This window comes from Manis pentadactyla, chromosome 10, assembly GCF_030020395.1.
Source record: "Manis pentadactyla isolate mManPen7 chromosome 10, mManPen7.hap1, whole genome shotgun sequence".
Taxonomy (NCBI): Eukaryota; Metazoa; Chordata; class Mammalia; order Pholidota; family Manidae; genus Manis; species Manis pentadactyla.
This window is the reverse complement of record NC_080028.1, coordinates 56,173,808-56,195,669: the sequence shown is the minus strand read 5'-3', so window position 1 is coordinate 56,195,669 and position 21,862 is coordinate 56,173,808. Positions and strand designations below refer to the sequence as shown.

General features: G+C 38.5%; 1 protein-coding gene across 1 annotated transcript in view; it reads right to left on the bottom strand.

Annotated features, from left to right (window-relative positions):
* Positions 1 to 21,862, bottom strand: part of RXYLT1 (ribitol xylosyltransferase 1) — a 94,350-nt gene that overhangs the window by 70,772 nt on the left and 1,716 nt on the right. The window contains 2 exon segments of the mRNA XM_057486848.1: positions 15,991 to 16,093; position 21,708. Of these exon segments, the coding sequence (XP_057342831.1) occupies positions 15,991 to 16,093; position 21,708 (104 nt within the window).

Below are 21,862 nucleotides of genomic sequence, written 5' to 3'. Positions count from 1 at the left end.
ATTATGTAGTGTCCTTCTTTATCTCTTGTTACTTTCTTTGTTTTGAAGTCTATTTTGTCTGATATTAGTACTGCAACCCCTGCTTTCTTCTCACTGTTGTTTGCTTGAAATATGTTTTTCCATCCCTTGACTTTTAGTCTGTCCATGTCTTTGGGTTTGAGGTGAGTTTCTTGTAAGCAGCATATAGATGGGTCTTGCTTTTTTATCCATTCTGTTACTCTGTGTCTTTTGATTGGTGCATTCAACCCATTAACATTTAGGGTGACTATTGAAAGATATGTACTTATTGCCATTGCAGGCTTTAAATTCGTGGTTACCAAAGGTTCAAGGTTAGCCTCTTTAGTATCTTACTGCCTAACTTAGCTCACTTATTGAGCTGTTATATACACTGTCTGGAGATTCTTTTCTTCTCTCCCTTCTTGTTCCTCCTCCTCGATTCTTCATATGTTGGGTGTTTTGTGCTGTGCTCTTTCTAGGAGTGCTCCCATCTAGAGCAGTCCCTGTAAGATGTTCTGTAGAGGTGGTTTGTGGAAAGCAAATTCCCTCAGCTTTTGTTTGTCTGGGAATTGTTTAATCCCACCATCATATTTGAATGATAGTCGTGCTGGATACAGTATCCTTGGTTCAAGGCCCTTCTGTTTCATTGTATTAAATATATCATGCCATTCTCTTCTGGCCTGTAGGGTTTCTGTTTAGAAATCTGACGTTAGCCTGATGGGTTTCCCTTTATAGGTGACCTTTTTCTCTCTAGCTGCCTTTAACACTCTTTCCTTGTCCTTGATCTTTGCCATTTTAATTATTATGTGTCTTGGTGTTGCCCTTCTTGGATCCTTTCTGTTGGGGGTTCTGTGTATTTCCGTGGTCTGCTCGATTACTTCCTCCCCCAGTGTGGGGAAGTTTTCAGCAATTATTTCTTCTAAGATACTTTACATCTCTTTTCCTCTCTCTTCTTCTTCTGGGACCCCTATAATACGGATATTGTTCCTTTTGGATTGGTCACACAGTTCTTAATATTGTTTCATTCCTGGAGATCCTTTTGTCTCTCTCTATGTCAGCTTCTATGCGTTCCTGTTCTCTGGTTTCAATTCCATCAATGGCCTCTTGCATTCTATCCATTCTGCTTATAAACCCTTCCAGAGTTTGTTTCATTTCTGCGATCTCCTTTCTGGCATCTGTGATCTCCCTCCGGACTTCATCCCATTTCTCTTGCGTATTTCTCTGCATCTCTGTCAGCATGTTTATGATTCTTATTTTGAATTCTTTGTCAGGAAGACTGGTTAGGTCTGTCTCCTTCTCTGGTGTTGTCTCTGTGATCTTTGTCTGCCTGTAGCTTTGCCTTTTCATGGTGATAGGAATAGTCTGCAGAGCTGGGACGAGTGACGGCTGGAAGGACTTCCTTTCTTGTTGGTTTGTGGCCCTCCTCTCCTGGGAGAACAGCGACCTCTAGTGGCTTGTGCTGCGCAGCTGCACGCAGACAGGGTTTCTGCTTCCTGCCTGGCTGCTATGGAGTTAATCTCCGCTGTTGCTGTGGGCGTGGCCTGGCTCGTGCAGCTACTCCAAAGAGGTGGAGTCGCATTGGAGCAGGAGTGGCTGGGAGGCTATTTATCTCCATAAGGGGCCTCCCTGCTCCCTGCAGCCCAGGGGTTAGGGTGCCCAGAGATCCCGGATTCCCTACCTCTGGATTAAGTGACCCGCCCTGCCCCTTTAAGACTTCCAAAAAGCACCCGCCAAAACAAAACAACGCCCAACAAAAAAAAAAGAAAAAAAAATTTTTTAAATTAAAAAAAAAAAAAAGTTTTTAATTAAAAAAAAAAAAAAAAGGTGGTCGTTCGTTTTTGTTTATTCTCCAGTGCCAGCCTCAGGCCTCTGCTCACTGTTCTTTCTGCCCTGTTTCCCTAGTATTGGGGTCCCTATCCCTTTAAGACTTCCAAATAGCGCTCGCCAAAACAAAACAGCAAAAAAACAAAAAAAAATGGTCGCGCGCTTTTCTTATGTCCTCTGTCGCCCAGCCTCCAGTGCCTGCTCACTGTTCTTGCTGCCCTGTTTTCCCAGTATCGAGGGCCCTGCACTCTGGCCCGGATGGCTGGGGCTGGGTGTTCGGCAGCCCTGGGCTCCGTCTCCCTCCCGCTCTGCCTGCTCTTCTCCCGCCGGGGGCTGGGGGGAGGGGCGCTCGGCTCCCGCGGGCCGGGGCTTGTATCTTACCCCCTTCGCGAGGCGCTGGGTTCTCTCAGGTGCGGATGTGGTCTGGATATTGTCCTGTGTCCTCTGGTCTTTATTCTAGGAAGGGTTGTCTTTGTTATATTTTCATAGATATATGTTGTTTTGGGAGGAGATTTCCGCTGCTCTACTCACGCCGCCATCTTCCACCCCTCTCTCCAATTATCATTTTTATGTGAAAGGAATGCTTCTAATTGCATTGATACACATAAATTAACACAATGAAGCATGATTCATTCAGGGCACATTTGACTGCCTGGGAATTTTCACAGTTCCCTTTAGCACTTTGGTTCCTACAGAAGTAATGTCCGCCCTTAATGATAATTGGCTTTCTGGACCTCAAGGCCAAGCTTAGGTTATGTTGAAAGCCACAGGGTCAATACTGTGGAGGTAGTTATAAATCAGAGGTTCCCAAACTTTCTTGGTTCCCAGTGCCTTCAGTGTTTCAACAATTTTCAAAGTATCTTCCATGCCAAAAGAAATGAATAATGGTTCAGTTTTTTAAGTTGTTGCATCCAAACAACTTAGTATTTATGTCCTGACAGCACAAAAGACACTTAAAAAAGCAATACGCACAAACTAAAAAAAAAAATTTCAATTTCATTCTTTGCTAACCACAAATACTTCACAATGGGATGGATGTGTGTATCTGTTGAGCACTACACAACTTCTCACGCCCTGGAATCGTAGTGGACACTACCACTGGTCGTTACTGGTCCAGCACTGGGTTTTGGATGGTACTTGGATTTTAGCAAAGCAACCGTGGAAAACCCAGCTCCATAAAGGCCATCACTGAAATGAATGTAGGATGGTCTAATGCTGAGACTGTGAACTACCTTGAGTTAGTAGTTTGCATGGTGTCTGACAGGTATGATGGCATAACTGTTTCCCACAAATATTTAAAAGATTTTGTGTGCCCCTGGGTGCTTTGGTACCTAGTTCAGGAAGCACAGATTTAGGTAAAGAAATGTAGGGTTAAAAAAATTCCTATAGGATTCAAATAGTTTGTGCATGTTTGTCTGCCTGCAGTTTCCTTCAAAACCATTTTTCCACTTGGCCACTAGAGAAATCTATACAAAAAACATACGTATCTTGCTTAATCATCTTCAGCTGCTTTTCACTGTCCAAGAATAAAATCCAAGGGCCTTAATGTTGTACAAATAAGGTCCACCATAATCTAGCCCTTATCCTGCACGCCCAGTGTCAGCTATCCTACACCATTCACATGCTCTAGGGATTCTGAATGGCTTGCAGTTCCACGCACAAACCAGCTGTTTATCAGTTCTTAGCCCCTGGCAGTGCCTCTGTGGGAATATAATCTCTCACTGCCTTGTTAAATCCCATTAATCTTTTAAGACTTGGCTCAGCTATTATCTCTTCTAGGAAGCTTTCTTGATTGGCTCCATATCACCAGTTCTACTCAGACTGGGTCAGTTGCCTTTCTGCTGTATTTCCCTAACAACGTCATAGAGTGTGCACACCCTTATTATTATGCTTTATATAGAGTATGGATATTATTTGTATGTTTGTTTCAACCACTAGTCTGTGAACTACCTGAAAAACACTTTACTCACTTTGAAATTATCAGAGCCTACTATGAGTTAACTAGGAGGCACTCAGTAAATGTTGAATGAATAAACAGTAACTCTCTTTAAAGGTGTTATTACTCTACTAATTTATTTAAGTTCTCCTATTGCATTTAATATATGAATCAAGTTACAAAAATTCAATTTAATAATACCTTTTCTAGCTATATATTACATAAAGTAAGGCTTCTGTGTGAAATATTACAATGTATTTTTGTGTGATAAAAGGTACATCTTAATTTCCTAAAGTTATTAGTCAATCATCAATCATAAAAATTCCATTAACTGAAGAATAAACATATTTAAGGAGCTCATATACAAAACTTTAAAACAGTGATTTACTCTTCTAGATTTCTTAGCATATATTTAATAGTCAGAACTTCTAGTTCTCAATATTTTTTCCCTTTTCCTCTTTGGTCCCATTAAAAATTTTCCTCCCAGTCAGTACTTTCAATACCTAGAAAGTCTGGAGAAAATATTCAAATATTGAGGTCCAAGCTGAGTGTAAACAGAATATATTTTTTAGAATCCAATTAAATTATGTCATTTTTTTCTAAATTCTAGAAGCACTGCTGAACAAACACTATATACACAAACACATATATACCATTATTACAGTAAGTAAGTTATAGATAAAATTACTAATTTCCCAGTTAAGAGTCTGGCAAATGCCTTGATAAAGAGTAAGTGCACATGCCAAACCATGCATATGGCTCTGTCATTGAATTCTATGTACCTTTTGGTTAATACATAGTTTTGGAAATTCGGTTTTATAAAATAGGTATACCAAACTCATGAATGACCTTTGCATTTGAATAGTTGCTGCAATTCACTGTGCTTTTGTGGTATTCCTGCCATGATTCCACATCTTCCTAATTCAGCGCTTGTGATGGAACACTCCCATTCTTAGACGGGCTTGGACAGAATGGGAGAATGGGTTTTAAGAAAAATTTAACTATATTGCCTTTGTATACCAATGAAAATTTTATATGAAGCCTACACTTACCTATGGTCCAGATTTGGCTTAATGTAGTGTCAGTAACCATTAATATTATCTGTAAAAGCTTTCACTCACTGTGATGAGTAGTGAGCTCACAAACTTCTTATAGCAGTAATACCTAGAAATTCTAAAAATAGGATCATATTTTATCCTATCATGATTTAGAAATTAGTTCAAGTTTTCCATAAGTAGCAGATGCTCACTAAAATAACTTAAGTGGACTTGGGTAACAATGAATTAAGTAATTTGACATCTAGCATTTATCAAATGGGTAGACTTTTATGTATCTTCTAATAATGCCTGCTCATGGATATTACAGGATTCTGAAGGCAATCTTATGGAGATGTGTAAAGGCCATGATGAGCAAGAGTCCTCCTAAGAAATAAAGGATAACAACAATAATGGAAACACAGAAAATAGAAAAAGGAGAACTGAAAGGTAGGAAGATGTTGAAGTACCTATTTAAGTAACAGTAAAAATAATAACAAGACTTTGATAGTGACTATTATGGGCCAGATACTGATCTAAGCACTGTACATCTATCAATGCATTTATCTTTAAAACAATCCTGTGACACAGAAACTATTGCTTGCCTTATTTAAAACTTATGGAAATCTAGGCACATAGAGGACAGAGAGCTAATAAGAGGTAAAGTTATAATCTGAACTGAGATATTTTGGCTGCAAAGTTCAGGCTCTTAACAACTCAATCATACTGCTACAATGCCCAGAGATGACAGGGCAAACTGACTCAAAAGTTCAGTTTGTCCCATATGTATTCATGTACTCATATTCTGAGCACAGGCCATGGATGTTATTGATCCAATGGTGAACATGGAATAATTTCTTCCCTTCTGAAACACAGAGATCTGGAAGTACTACATATATATTTTGATTTCCATGTTTAATCAAACAACCTTCAAATAACCAGGCATCACTTGTAGCCTGCCTGTATGGAAAGAATGTGCTGGTCAAGCCAATACAAGCACATGCACTGACTGTCAGGTCTATTTCCATTCTGGGTTATTTACTTGGTATTCTGGATTACATTCTTTGAACCTATGATTTGATAAAGATTAGCATTCATGAGCCTGATCAACCCAGGGACACTGATGGTATCCTTTTACTTCTGCTTCAGACCTATTTGTGGGGCTAAAATTAAATGATATAAGCTCTTTGTAAACTTAAAGATTTCTTAACCAAATGTAGTTATACTTATTTACAACAAAGAATTCTGACAGTACTTAGAATCTTTCAGTATCTTCAAGGCGACCAATTACTTCTGATTCACTTTTGGTCAAATAAAGCTGAACGTGGTGAAACATTTAAGTTAGTATCCAATATCCCACTCAATTCAAAACTTGTAATTTCATACATATTTATTAATTTTGGAAAAAGAAGTTATGTACATTACGCTTCATGAGGCTAAAACTTTAATATGTCATTTTAACACAACTGTCGACTTCCTTGAATACACAGTTCTACTAAGTCCTAAGAAAAAATAGCATTGATATTTGAGCATAAGATAAAATCTCAGGTAAGAATTTTAGAAGGTGCGGGTAAATTTGGCTTTCTTTTGGGAGTTAATGCTGTTTGCTCAAATCCTTTCCTATCATTACAGTAACACTGTATACTAATTTCTCTGTGAACTCTTAAGAATTTTTCTGAAAAATCTATGTATTGTGGAAGAACTGTTAGACTAATGCCCATAAACACATACTTTCCCAAAACTAAAATATTAGATTTATATGCCTAATACCCATTTATTTTCAAGTACTCAAATCCAACTACTGTAAGTTTAGGACTACACATAAATTTTTGAATAGCATTATATCAATAGAAACCTGGGGGTGAGAAGAAAAATAATTATTACCAATAATAATTTAAAAACCTATAACTTTTGGAGAATGATTACTTTGAAAAGATACATGAAGTGAATTTACTTTCAAAAAACTGTATGAAGAAAGGATTAAAGGAGTGAAAATTCCAATGATAGTGAGATTTTTCTCTTGACTTTTGTGGAAAAGACATGGAATCCTAACAGAAACCAGAATCTTTGGTGCACATTTTTTCCCCTAATGCAATTGTTACAAGAAGAAAGCAATTTAAAATAATAATAATTTTTTTTTATTTCAGTAAGAAAGCAAAATCTAGTAGAAAATAGCATTCTTTCACATACCAAAATTATCACAATTTTTCTAAATAAAGATCTTAATTCTATTTAAAAACTTTAGAAAATATGTAATCACAGATACAAGTTTTATAAAAATAAAAGCTCAAGAGGGGCGGAAGATGGCGGCGTGAGTAGAGCAGCGGAAATCTCCTCCCAAAACAACATATATCTATGAAAATATAACAAAGACAACCCTTCCTAGAATAACGACCAGAGGACACAGGACAATATCCAGACCACATCCGCACCTGAGAGAACCCAGCGCCTCGCGAAGGGGGTAAGATACAAGCCCCGGCCCGCGGGAGCCGAGCGCCCCTCCCCCCAGCCCCCGGCGGGAGAAGAGCAGGCAGAGCGGGAGGGAGACGGAGCCCAGGGCTGCCGAACACCCAGCCCCAGCCATCCGGGCCAGAGTGCAGGGCCCTCGATACTGGGAAAACAGGGCAGCAAGAACAGTGAGCAGGCACTGGAGGCTGGGCGACAGAGGACATAAGAAAAGCGCGCGACCATTTTTTTTTTTTTTTGAACTTTTTGCTGCTTTGTTTTGGCGAGCGCTTTTTGGAAGTCTTAAAGGGACAGGGACCCCAATACTAGGGAAACAGGGCAGAAAGACCGGTGAGCAGAGGCCTGAGGCTGGCACCGGAGAATAAAGAAAAACGAACGACCACTTTTTTTTTTTTAATTAAAAAAATTTTTTTTTTTTAATTAAAAAAATTTTTTTCTTGTTTTTTTTTGTGGTCGTTGTTTTGTTTTGGCAGGTGCTTTTTGGAAGTCTTAAAGGGGCAGAGCGGGACACTTAATCCAGAGGTAGGGAATCCGGGATCTCTGGGCACCCTAACCCCTGGGCTGCAGGGAGCAGGGAGGCCCCTTACGGAGATAAATAGACTTCCAGCAGCTCCTGCTCCAACGCGACTCCACCATTTTGGAGTAGCTGCCCGAGCCAGGCCACGCCCACAGCAACAGCGGAGATTAACTCCATAGCAGCCGGGCAGGAAGCAGAAACCCTGTCTGCGCGCAGCTGCGCAGCACAAGCCACTAGAGGCCGCTGTTCTCCCAGGAGAGGAGGGCCACAAACCAACAAGAAAGGAAGTCCTTCCAGCCGTCACTCGTCCCAGCTCTGCAGACTATTCCTATCACCATGAAAAGGCAAAGCTACAGGCAGACAAAGATCACAGAGACAACAACAGAGAAGGAGACAGACCTAACCAGTCTTCCTGACAAAGAATTCAAAATAAGAATCATAAACATGCTGACAGAGATGCAGAGAAATACGCAAGAAAAATGGGATGAAGTCCGGAAAGAGATCACAGATGCCAGAAAGGAGATCGCAGAAATGAAACAAACTCTGGAAGGGTTTATAAGCAGAATGGATAGAATGCAAGAGGCCATTGATGGAATTGAAATCAGAGAACAGGAACGCATAGAAGCTGACATAGAGAGAGACAAAAGGATCTCCAGGAATGAAACAATATTAAGAGAACTGTGTGACCAATCCAAAAGGAACAATATCCGTATTATAGGGGTTCCAGAAGAAGAAGAGAGAGGAAAAGAGATGTAAAGTATCTTAGAAGAAATAATTGCTGAAAACTTCCCCACACTGGGGGAGGAAGTAATCAAACAGACCACGGAAATACACAGAACCCCCAACAGAAAGGATCCAAGAAGGGCAACACCAAGACACATAATAATTAAAATGGCAAAGATCAAGGACAAGGAAAGAGTGTTAAAGGCAGCTAGAGAGAAAAAGGTCACCTATAAAGGAAAACCCATCAGGCTAACGTCAGATTTCTAAACAGAAACCCTACAGGCCAGAAGAGAATGGCATGATATATTTAATACAATGAAACAGAAGGGCCTTGAACCAAGGATACTGTATCCAGCACGACTATCATTCAAATATGATGGTGGGATTAAACAATTCCCAGACAAACAAAAGCTGAGGGAATTTGCTTTCCACAAACCACCTCTACAGAACATCTTACAGGGACTGCTCTAGATGGGAGCACTCCTAGAAGGAGCACAGCACAAAACACCCAACATATGAAGAATCGAGGAGGAGGAACAAGAAGGGAGAGAAGAAAAGAATCTCCAGACAGTGTATATAACAGCTCAATAAGCGAGCTAAGTTAGGCAGTAAGATACTAAAGAGGTTAATCTTGAACCTTTGGTAACCACGAATTTTAAGCCTGCAATGGCAATAAGTACATATCTTTCAATAGTCACCCTAAATGTTAATGGGTTGAATACACCAATCAAAAGACACAGAGTAACAGAATGGATAAAAAAGCAAGACCCATCTATATGCTGCTTACAAGAAACTCACCTCAAACCCAAAGACATGTACAGACTAAAAGTCAAGGGATGGAAAAACATATTTCAAGCAAACAACAGTGAGAAGAAAGCAGGGGTTGCAGTACTAATATCAGACAAAATAGACTTCAAAACAAAGAAAGTAACAAGAGATAAAGAAGGACACTACATAATGATAAAGGGCTCAGTCAAACAAGAGGATATAACCATTCTAAATATATATGCACCCAACACAGGAGCACCAGCATATGTGAAACAAATACTAACAGAACTAAAGGGGGATATAGACTGCAATGCATTCATTCTAGGAGACTTCAACACACCACTCACCCCAAAGGATAGATCCACTGGGCAGAAAATAAGTAAGGACACGGAAGCACTGAACAACACAGTAGAGCAGATGGACCTAATAGACATCTATAGAACTCTACATCCAAAAGCAGCGGGATATACATTCTTCTCAAGTGCACATGGAACATTCTCCAGAATAGACCACATACTAGGCCACAAAAAGAGCCTCAGAAAATTCCAAAAGATTGAAATCCTACCAACCAACTTTTCAGACCACAAAGGCATAAAACTAGAAATAAACTGTACAGAGAAAGCAAAGAGGCTCACAAACACATGGAGGCTTAACAACACGCTCCTAAATAATCAATGGATCAATGACCAAATCAAAATGGCGATCCAGCAATATATGGAAACAAATGACAACAACAACACTAAGCCCCAACTTCTGTGGGACACAGCAAAAGCAGTCTTAAGAGGAAAGTATATAGCAATCCAAGCATATTTAAAAAAGGAAGAACAATCCCAAATGAATGGTCTAATGTCACAATTATCGAAATTGGAAAAAGAAGAACAGATGAGGCCTAAGGTCAGCAGAAGGAGGGACATAATAAAGATCAGAGAAGAAATAAATAAAATTGAGAAGAATAAAACAATAGCAAAAATTAATGAAACCAAGAGCTGGTTCTTCGAGAAAATAAACAAAATAGATAAGACTCTAGACAGACTTATTAAGAAGAAAAGAGAGTCAACACAAATCAACAGTATCAGAAACGAGAAAGGAAAAATCACGACGGACCCCACGGAAATGCAAAGAATTATTGGAGAATACTATGAAAACCTATATGCTAACAAGCTGGGAAACCTAGGAGAAATTGACAACTTCCTAGAAAAATATAACCTTCCAAGATTGACCCAGGAAGAAACAGAAAATCTAAACAGACCAATTACCAGCAACGAAATTGAAGAGGTAATCAAGAAACTACCAAAGAACAAAACCGCCGGGCCAGATGGATTTACCTAGGAATTTTATCAGACATACAGGGAAGACATAATACCCATTCTCCTTAAAGTTTTCCAAAAAATAGAGGAGGAGGGGATACTCCCAAACTCATTCTATGAAGCTAACATCACCCTAATACCAAAACCAGGCAAAGACCCCACCAAAAAAGAAACCCAAAGACCAATATCCTTGATAAACGTAGATGCAAATATACTCAACAAAATATTAGCAAACCAAATTCAAAAATACATCAAAAGGATCATACACCATGACCAAGTGGGATTCATTCCAGGGATGCAAGGATGGTACAACATTCGAAAGTCCATCAACATCATCCACCACATCAACAAAAAGAAAGACAAAAACCACATGATCATCTCCATAGATGCTGAAAAAGCATTTGACAAAGTTCAACATCCATTCATGTTAAAAACTCTCAGCAAAATGGGAATAGAGGGCAAGTACCTCAACATAATAAAGGCCATCTATGATAAACCCACAGCCAACATTATATTTAACAGCGAGAAGCTGAAAGCATTTCCTCTGAGATCGGGAACTAGACAGGAATGCCCACTCTCTCCACTGTTATTTAACATAGTACTGGAGGTCCTAGCCACGGCAATCAGACAAAATAAAGAAATACAAGGAATCCAGATTGGTAAAGAAGAAGTTAAACTGTCACTATTTGCAGATGACATGATACTGTACATAAAAAACCCTAAGGACTCCACCTCAAAACTACTAGAACTGATATCGGAATACAGCAAAGTTGCAGGATACAAAATCAACACACAGAAATCTGTGGCTTTCCTATATACTAACAATGAACCAACAGAAAGAGAAATCAGGAAAGCAACTCCATTCACAATTGCATCAAAAAAAATAAAATACCTAGGAATAAACCTAACCAAAGAAGTGAAAGACTTATACTCTGAAAACTACAAGTCACTCATAAGAGAAATTAAAGGGGACACTAACAGGTGGAAACTCACCCCATGCTCGTGGCTAGGAAGAATCAATATCGTCAAAATGGCCATCCTGCCAAAAGCAATATACAGATTTGATGCAATCCCTATGAAACTACCAGCAACATTCTTCAATGAACTGGAACAAATAATTCAAAAATTCATATGGAAACACCAAAGACCCCGAATAGCCAAAGCAATCCTGAGAAAGAAGAATAAAGTAGGGGGGATCTCACTCCCCAACTTCAAGCTCTACTATAAAGCCATAGTAATCAAGACAATTTGGTACTGGCACAAGAGCAGAGCCACAGACCAATGGAACAGACTAGAGAATCCAGACATTAACCCAGACATATATGGTCAATTAATATTTGATAAAGGAGCCATGGACATACAATGGCGAAATGACAGTCTCTTCAACAGATGGTGCTGGCAAAACTGGACAGCTACATGTAGGAGAATGAAACTGGACCATTGTCTAACCCCATATACAAAAGTAAACTCAAAATGGATCAAAGACCTGAATGTAAGCCATGAAACCATTAAACTCTTGGAAGAAAACATAGGCACAAACCTCTTAGACATAAACATGAGTGACCTCTTCTTGAACATATCTCCCCGGGCAAGGAAAACAACAGCAAAAATGAGTAAGTGGGACTATATTAAGCTGAAAAGCTTCTGTACAGCAAAAGACACCATCAATAGAACAAGAAGGATCCCTACAGTATGGGAGAATATATTTGAAAATGACACATCCGATAAAGGCTTGACGTCCAGAATATATAAGGAACTCTCACGCCTCAACAAACAAAAAACAAATAACCCAATTAAAAAATGGGCAGAGGAACTGAGCAGACAGTTCTCCAAAAAAGAAATACAGATGGCCAACAGACACATGAAAAGATGCTCCACATCGCTAATTATCAGAGAAATGCAAATTAAAACTACAATGAGGTATCACCTCACACCAGTAAGGATGGCTGCCATCCAAAAGACAAACAACAACAAATGTTGGCGAGGCTGTGGAGAAAGGGGAACCCTCCTACACTCCTGGTGGGAATGTAAGTTAGTTCAACCATTGTGGAAAGCAGTATGGAGGTTCCTCAAAATGCTCAAAACAGACTTACCATTTGACCCAGGAATTCCACTCCTAGGAATTTACCCTAAGAACGCAGCAATCAAGTTTGAGAAAGACAGATGCACCCCTATGTTTATTGCAGCACTATTTACAATAGCCAAGAATTGGAAGCAACCTAAATGTCCATCAATAGATGAATGGATAAAGAAGATGTGGTACATATACACAATGGAATACTACTCAGCCATAAGAAAAGGGCAAATCCAATCATTTGCAGCAACATGCATGGAGCTGGAGGGTATTATGCTCAGTGAAACAAGCCAAGCGGAGAAAGAGAAATACCAAATGATTTCACTTATCTGTGGAATATAAGAACAAAGGAAAAACTGAAGGAACAAAACAGCAGCAGAATCACAGAGCTCAAGAATGGACTAAAAGGTACCAAAGGGAAAGGGACTGGGGAAGATGGGTGGGTAGGGAGGGATAAGGCGGGGAGAAGTAGGGGGGTATTAAGATTAACATGCATGGGGGGGTAGGAGAAAAGGGAGGGCTGTACAACACAGAGAAGGCAAGTAGTGATTCTACAACATTTTGCTATGCTGATGGACAGTGACTGTAAAGGGGTTTATAGGGGAGACCTGGTATAGGGGAGAGCCTAGTAAACATAATATTCATCATATAAGTGTAGATTAGTGATAGCAAAAAAAAAAAAAAAAAAAAAGGGCAGTTCCTGTGTGGTAACCTCCAACGAGTTCTACACAAGGGTATAAAGGGCATATAAAAGTGTAGGCAAAGGGTCTGTTTGTGTTTATACAGAGGATCAAAGCCTAATTGGGCTACCCCGAAAATGAACTAAGATACGATATGAAAAAGAACTTCCAACATCTGCACTCTCTGGAAGACTCATGCCAGAAGATGATCATCAAAAAACCCCAACAAAGATCCACGCACTGCTACAGCTGTAGATGCACTCATCCCACCAGTTCCTGGACTTGCCATGGGAATGAGGAAGGAGATATCTAAGCTGGCCTGTGCATACAGTAAAACAACAAAATTGGACTGGATCTATACTGTTGGAACTCAACCAAGAATTTGGAGAAGTGCAAATTGTAGCACACCAAAGTCTTACAACTACAAACTATTTACTGTTAAAAGAACATATGGCATGTGAACAGTCCCCAGGAATGGGTTGTTTTAATTTGTCTGATTTCTCTCAGACTGTTCAAGTTCAGTTGGACAATATCCACCATATCATAGATAAGTTTTCACAAATGCCTAAGGTGCCTAACTGGTTTTCTTGGTTTCACTGGAGATGGCTTGTAATTACAGATATGCTTTGGTTATGTAACTATACTCCTATTATGTTAATGTGTGTGTGCAATTTAAGTAGTAGCTTAAAACCTATACATGCTGAAGTTACTCTACAAGAAGATATATCAACGAAATAATCAATCTTCCCATGTTTTCTTCCGCATGCTACTTCTATAGCTTTTCTTCTTCCTTCCTAATTACAACCCTTAAATAGAATTCGTGCCTCATATCAAATTTACCGAGTATCATAATTCTTCCAAGTGGTAAAGATACCTCAAGACAAATGCTGGGCATAGAAGCCACAGGGCATAAATATGCAAAGAAGTAAAAAGCTAACTTTTTCAAACAATAAGGCTTCTCTCGCACTTACCAACTTCACATTTCCCTGTATGGCCCCGGAAGATGACTGGTTAGCCAGAGACGGGTAAGATTCCTCAAGGGAGGAACAACCTAAGACAGGCACAGTCGCAGGGGGGCCATCAGGTGAGAAATTGGGGATCAACAGAGGTGAGGCTTAGAACCTCACCCCCCCTGTTCTGAGAGAAATCTTCTGCATACGTGGATGTTTTATTGCCCTGGTCTAGCTTGGATTAACACATAGTCTACAGGCACACACCTGATCATCTACATGTGCTCTCTTACAACACTAAACTATGTTTTCTACCTTTATCTTGTATCTACCTACCACTTCAGCATTTTATTAAAAATAATAATAATAAAGAGAGAAATGTGGTATCCACATATAAATCAAGTATAAAAACCAAATGAGTATTCATATTTGAACTGACTGTTTATAGTTCATAATGCATGAGCAAAACCGAAAGTTTCTGTGATGACTGCCCTTGTACTGTTCACTATGTAACTTATTCATTATGTAAGAATTTGTTCTACATGTAAAAACTTGTTTGTTATGCCTCAGAAGATTGGAGACTGACAAAAATTAGGCTTGGGGTGGATTAATGATTGTGTATTGAGCATTGACTCCCCTATACAGAATTTTATTGTTGTTAACAACCATTTGTTCAATAAATATGAGAGATGCCCTCACAAAAAAAAAAAAAAAAAAAAAAAAAAAAAAAAAAAAAAGGACAGACTTCCAATGGTAAAATAAATTAGTAACCGGGATGTAATGTATAGCATAAGGAATATAGTCAAGATATTGTAACAGCCTGGTAGGGTGATAGCTGGAACCTAGAATTATGTATATAAATGTTCTACCACTGTGTTGTACACTTGAAACTCATGTAATGTAATACTGTGTGTCAACTACCCTTCAATAAAACATAATTATTTAAAAAAAAAATAAAATAAAAGCTCAAAGTCTCAAGAATATGCAGGTTTTATTGAATCTAAAAAATAAGATTTCTGTCTAGGACAGGGAATATGGTCAGTAATATTATAATAAATTTATATGGTGACAGATGGTAACCACACTTATTGTGAGCATTTCATAATGTACATAATTTGTGAATCACTACCTTGTATACCTAATACTGTATGTTAACTATTCTTCGGTAGAAAACAATTTAGGAAGAGATTTCTGGAGTACTGCAGTACAATGGTAATCTATACCATCATATTATGGTAGAACTCACAGATGAAATATATTTTAGTAAATACAATACTCAAAACTCCTAAGAACAGCTTTGATACTACTTGAATATTATAAAAATATGTGAACATGACAATTATATGAAAGAGAAAAATGAAATTACTCTTAAGTTTACATAGTATTTCTCTAAGAAATGGAATGCTAAATGCTTATCAACAATCAAAATGTTAAAAAATTTGAAGCATGAACTTTTCTATATAATCAGAAATATTTTGATAAAAATGAAACAAACATGGTTCTAATAAGAAGGAATATTTAATAACATCCAACTTCATAAGAAAATGTTCAGGATAAGCTTTTAACTACAAATACATATTCATGGGATTTACTCCTCTCTTCGTCACAAGTTGAAGTAGAAGTATTCCCTATAAAAATATTTTCCTTATTTTTCCAGCACTTACATAACACATTGTATAGAAACACAGCAGAAGTTATTTTGCACAATTATTACCTGTAATGTGTTCTTCCTACAACTGAATTTCCTTCTCTCCACTTAGCCGTCACATCAGTGGGATCAAGTAAGCCTTCAAAAATGTGCTCCCAGAGATATAAACCTGGTATTATAAACAAAGACAAAAAACATTTACTAACTGATTTTTTCTGGTATGTGAGATGTAGTTCTGTTCTGTTCTTTTATATATTTGAAATTAGGAAACCAGACTTTATTCCTCTTTGGTCCTTTGGCAGACAGTTCTACCAAGCAATAGCTCAAAATCATCAATATGGCAGCTAATGTATGAGCGACAGAACTCAAGAGGTTGTCAGTCTAAAATGTAGCAAAGTGTGGGTATTTTAAAGACAATAACGTCTCTTACTCAAAATTTGCAAAACCTCTAATTATCACTGGACCTTTACTAGGTATTTCATTCTGAAATGTGTTATTATAATGTAAGTTATTATGTGATTAGAACTGTGTCTGTATTACAACAAACTGGGGAGATTCACCATTTTGTGCCAAACACAACCAGAAGAGTTCATGTATATACATATACATTCAATATTTCAAGGAGACAGTAACTCCTCCTCTCTTAAACACATATCCCTCACTGTATGATGCCTTCTGTAGACAAATGTCATTCCATCTGTGTTCTTAGGGGAGCCCCTGATGTTTTATGATTTCACCTCAATGAAAGCTCTGAGAAGAGAGGAGAGCAGTGCCACACAATGAGGTCCTCTGTAGATAACCTGGGATCCCTGTTCACTTTTGCTTTTGTTGCCAGTACATTTGGTGTTATATCCAAAAAATCACTGCCAAGATCAATGTCAAGCTTTCCCCTATGATTTCCTCTAGGAGTCTTATGGTTTAAGATCTTATATTGAAGCTTTTGTTTTGAGTTGGTTTTTGTATATGGTGTGAGGTAAGGGTGCAAATTCTTTCTTCTGCATGTGGATATGAGTAAGTCTATCCACATCTTCAATCTTAAACCTTTGCTCCTTCTGGGCTACCGAGAACCAGCTCAGCCACTTGATGGGACTTATAAGTCCACGGGCACCCACTCCTTATTGGGACACTTCTCTCTCCACACAAAGTGAATGAGCAGATGCTCATTTTTTTGCCAAAAGCTCTGCTCATTGGGAGGATTTTCCATCACTAACATATTTCAAGGCAAACATAGCGATGCTGCAATACAGTAGCAGTCCACCTTCAGTCAGCACTAATGTTCCAGGCTTATCTCTCCATTTTTTTTTCTTTCACCTGGAAATAAGGAAATTCCAGTGAGACAACAAGCATGATTTGAGTGAAAGGCATCAATATTGTAGTGGCAGGTGCTTAGCCATAAGTTTGTTCAGTTTATTTGTATCCCCTGCTCTGCTTATGAAGAAGAGAGTGGATCTTAAAAGTCCTCATCACAAGAAAAAATACTGTTTATGTGAGATGATGGATATTAACTAGACTTACTGTGTTCATCATTTCTTACTATATACATATATTGAATCATTATGTTGTACATCTGAAATTAATATAATGTTATATGCCAATTATATCTCAATTAAAAAAGATAATACATTTGAATTGTTTAAGCCAGTATATTTTTGGTAAATGGTTATGGCAGCTATAGGCAACTATAAATTATGGCAACTGGAAATGGGGTGCTACTATAACATATACTTAAACATCTGTAAGTGGCTTTGGAAGTGGGTAATGGGGAAAGGCTGAAAGAATTTTGAGGTGCTTGATAAGAAAAGCCTAGATTAGATTGCCTTGGACAGATTATAGGTACAAATATGGATGCTAATGGTCCAACTAGTGAGAACTCAGAAGAAAGGAGCACAGTAAAAAAAGCCTGTATCATCTTGGAGAATATCTAAATCATCATAAGCAGATTTTTGGTAGAAATATGCACATTAAAAGTGCTGCTGGTGAGGGCTCAGAAGGAAATGAGGAACAAGTTATGAGACTGGAGAAAAGGGAATACTGGTTATACAGTAGAAGGCTTAGCTGAATTGTGTCCTGTAGTTAAAATGATAGGCTTGGATATTTAGTTGAAGAGATTTCCAAGCAAAGTGCTGAAGCTGTGGCCTGGTTTCTTCTTGCTGATTACAGCAAAACGTGAGAGGAAAGAGAAGACTGACAGAAGAACTGCTAAGCAAAAAGGAACCAGGACTTGATGATTTTGGAAATTCTCAGCTTATTCAGATTGCAAAAGAGGTGAAAAACTGGGAGATATGCTTTCAGGAAAGCATGCTTTAGAAAGGTGGCTGAGGCTGTAATTGCATATCCTTTTACTAATGCCTCAGAAGGATAAAAAAGTCAGAATATTCAGTTACACAGAGGGCTTTTGAAGATATTTGGTGTAATTTACGGATCTCCTCAGCCATCTCAGCAGAAAGCAGAAACAGAGATGGGATTTCCAGAAGACCTACAAAGGAACTCTTGTATAATGGAGTGAATCATTGTGGCATATATAGGAAACCCACAAGTTTTTTGAGAATGTTGTAACAGCAGAAACACTGCCAGCTTGGACTAAAAAGGATGGAGAGATGTTGAAATGAAAGAAGGCTGTTGGACTCCAAAAGTCCTACCAGCAGGAAGCAGGCTGATAAAACTACTGAGTTGCAAATATATGCTACCCTTCACAACAAAGGAAGTGTACTCCAAGGGTGGGGGAGCTGAATGGCTGGAAGTAATGCTTTGAGCTACAAATTATTTCCCGGCATTGAAACCTAATGGAGTTTTGCCTGGTTAGATTTCAAATTTACTTGACCAGTGACTCCATTTTCCTTCCATTTTCTTCCTTTTTGATGGGAATGTCGGCAACTGGTATCCAATGATTGTGCCTGGAGACTAGGTTGATGAAGGTAATGTCTGACAAAACTCATCTGGCCACTCTGCTAGACTGAGAAAAGTCTGAAAACATGAAAACCTGTTACTACATAGATTTAATTAAAGACAAGAATAGGAAGTGGGAATTAAAGGAAAAAATTAATATAGACGTTGTAAAGAAAAAAATTGCTACAACTTGACAATTAGAGGCCTGAGTCTGGGTACTTGAAATTTAGAAGTCAGTAGTAATTTTTAAGGATGTATATTTGTATTCAAGTTTGAATGAACTTATTAAACTCCATGGGCTGGGCATTATTCTCAGTTTATTTTCCTCTCATCTGGTACTTTCTATCCATCTCTCTTGTCATACATACATCCAACTCATGTTTACAGGCCAAATAAAGATTTTTCTGCTTCACTAAATTCTTTGACTCTTCTAACCCTCTCTGAGGGCCCCACTCTTTCACTGAGCATAATATGTAACTTGGAACACTAAGCTCTCACAGAAAAAATGCTTTTGTGGGCTATCAAGTTTAATCAGCGACATACAGTATCTCCTTCTTGGACATTCACAATGAACTCTGGCATATTAAAGGCTCTGAGAGAGGCCTGACATAAAGAGCCTTGTTTTACTTTGTTAAGTTCAATGTTTCCCAAACTTACTTGGCCATTAAGGGCAGGGGCCACATCTTATACTTGTATATCAAGCATCCAATAAAACAGTGCTCTGGTAAAACCAACAATAGAATATATTTGTGCCTGTGAGTCTATGTAGGTAAAATTGTAATATTTCCAGAAATATTGCCTGGCTTTAGTATATCTGCATATCAATAGGTGCTCAAGGGTGGAGAGAAGTATGGCTTTAGTGCATTTGCATCATTCCTCAGGGGTGGAGAGAAGTTCATCTCCATATAATGGGTAATTACCTGGGCAGCTAAGGGCTTATCTGTACCTGAGAGGGGGGGTGGGGGAGCAGGAGGGGGCACGGTTTTGCTTCTGCTGGAGCAGGAAAGAGAAGGTCCTGGACTGCAGTTTGTAAGCTTAAATAAATGGATTTTAACTCTATTTCTCCTTTCTTTTTTTTTTTTTTTTAGATAATTATTTTTTATTGAAGGGTAGTTGACGCACAGTATTACATTAAATTAGTTTCAAGTGTACAACACAGTGATAAAACATTTATATACATAATTCTAGGTTCCAGCTATCACCCTAACAAGCTGTTACAATATCTTGACTATATTCCTTATGCTATATATTACATCCCGGTTACTTATTTATTTTACCATTGGAAGTCTGTCCTTTTTTTTTTTTTTTTTTGTGAGGGCATCTCTCATATTTATTGATCAAATGGTTGTTAAATACAATAAAATTCTGTATAGGGGAGTCAATGCTCAATGCACAATCATTAATCCACCCCAAGCCTAATTTTCTTCAGTCTCCAATCTTCTGAGGCATAACAAACAAGTTCTTACATGGAGAACAAATTTTTACATAATGAATAAGTTACATAGTGAACAGTACAAGGGCAGTCATCACAGAAACTTTTGGTTTTGCTCATGCATTATGAACTATAAACAGTCAGTTCCAATATGAATACTCATTTGGTTTTTATACTTGATTTATATGTGGATACCACATTTCTCTCTTTACTATTATTATTTTTAATAAAATGCTGAAGTGGTAGGTAGATACAAGATAAAGGTAGAAAACATAGTTTAGTGTTGTAAGAGAGCAAATGTAGATGATCAGGTGTGTGCCTGTAGACTATGTGTTAATCCAAGCTAGACAAGGGCAATAAAACATCCACGTATGCAGATTTCTCTCAGAATGGGGGGCTGAGGTTCTAAGCCTCACCTCTGTTGATCCCCAATTTCTCACCTGATGACCCCCCTGCGACTGTGCCTGTCTTAGGTTGTTCCTCCCTTGAGGAATCTTACCCATCTCTGGCTAACCAGTCATCTTCCGGGGCCATACAGGGAAATGTAAAGTTGGTAAGTGAGAGAGAAGCCTTATTGTTTGAAATGGTTAGCTTTTTATTTCTTTGCATATTTATGCCCTGTAGCTTCTATGCCCAGCATTTGTCGTGAGGTATCTTTACCACTTGGAAGAATTATGATACTCGGTAAATTTGATATGAGGCACGAATTCTATTTAAGGGTTGTAATTAGGAAGGAAGAAGAAAAGCTATAGAAGTAGCAGGCGGAAGAAAACATGGGAAGATTGATTATTTCTTTGACATATCTTCTTGTAGAGTACTTCAGCATGTATAGGTTTTAAGCTACTACTTAAATTGCGCACACACATTAACATAATAGGAGTATAGTTACATAACCAAAGCATATCTGTAATTACCAGCCATCTCCAGTGAAAGCAAGAAAACCAGTTAGGCACCTTAGGCATTTGTGAAAACTTATCTATGATATGGTGGATATTGTCCAACTGAACTTGAACAGTCTGAGAGAAATCAGACAAATTAAAACAACCCATTCCTGGGGACTGTTCACATGCCATATGTTCTTTTAACAGTAAATAGTCTGTAGTTGTAAGATTTTGGAGCGCTACAATTTGCACTTCTCCTAATTCTTGGTTGAGTTCCAACAGTATAGATCCAGTCAAATTTGTTGTTTTACTGTATGCACAGGCCAGCTTAGATATCTCCTTCATTCCCATGGCAAGTCCAGGAGCTGGTTGGATGAGTGCATGTACAGCTGTAGCAGTGCGTGGATCTTTGTTGGGGTTTCTTGATGATCATCTTCTGGCATGAGTCTTCCAGAGAGTGCAGATGTTGGAAGTTCTCTTTCATATCGTATCTTAGTTCATTTTCGGGGTAGCCAAATTAGGCTTTGATCTTCTGTATAAACGCAAACAGACCCTTTGCCTACACTTTTATATGCCCTTTATACCCTTGTGTAGAACTCATTGGAGGTTACCACACAGGAACTGCCCTTTTTTGTTTTGTTTTGTTTTGTTTTTGGTATCACTAATCTACACTTACATGACGAATATTATGTTTACTAGGCTCTCCCCTATACCAGGTCTCCCCTATAAACCCCTTTAC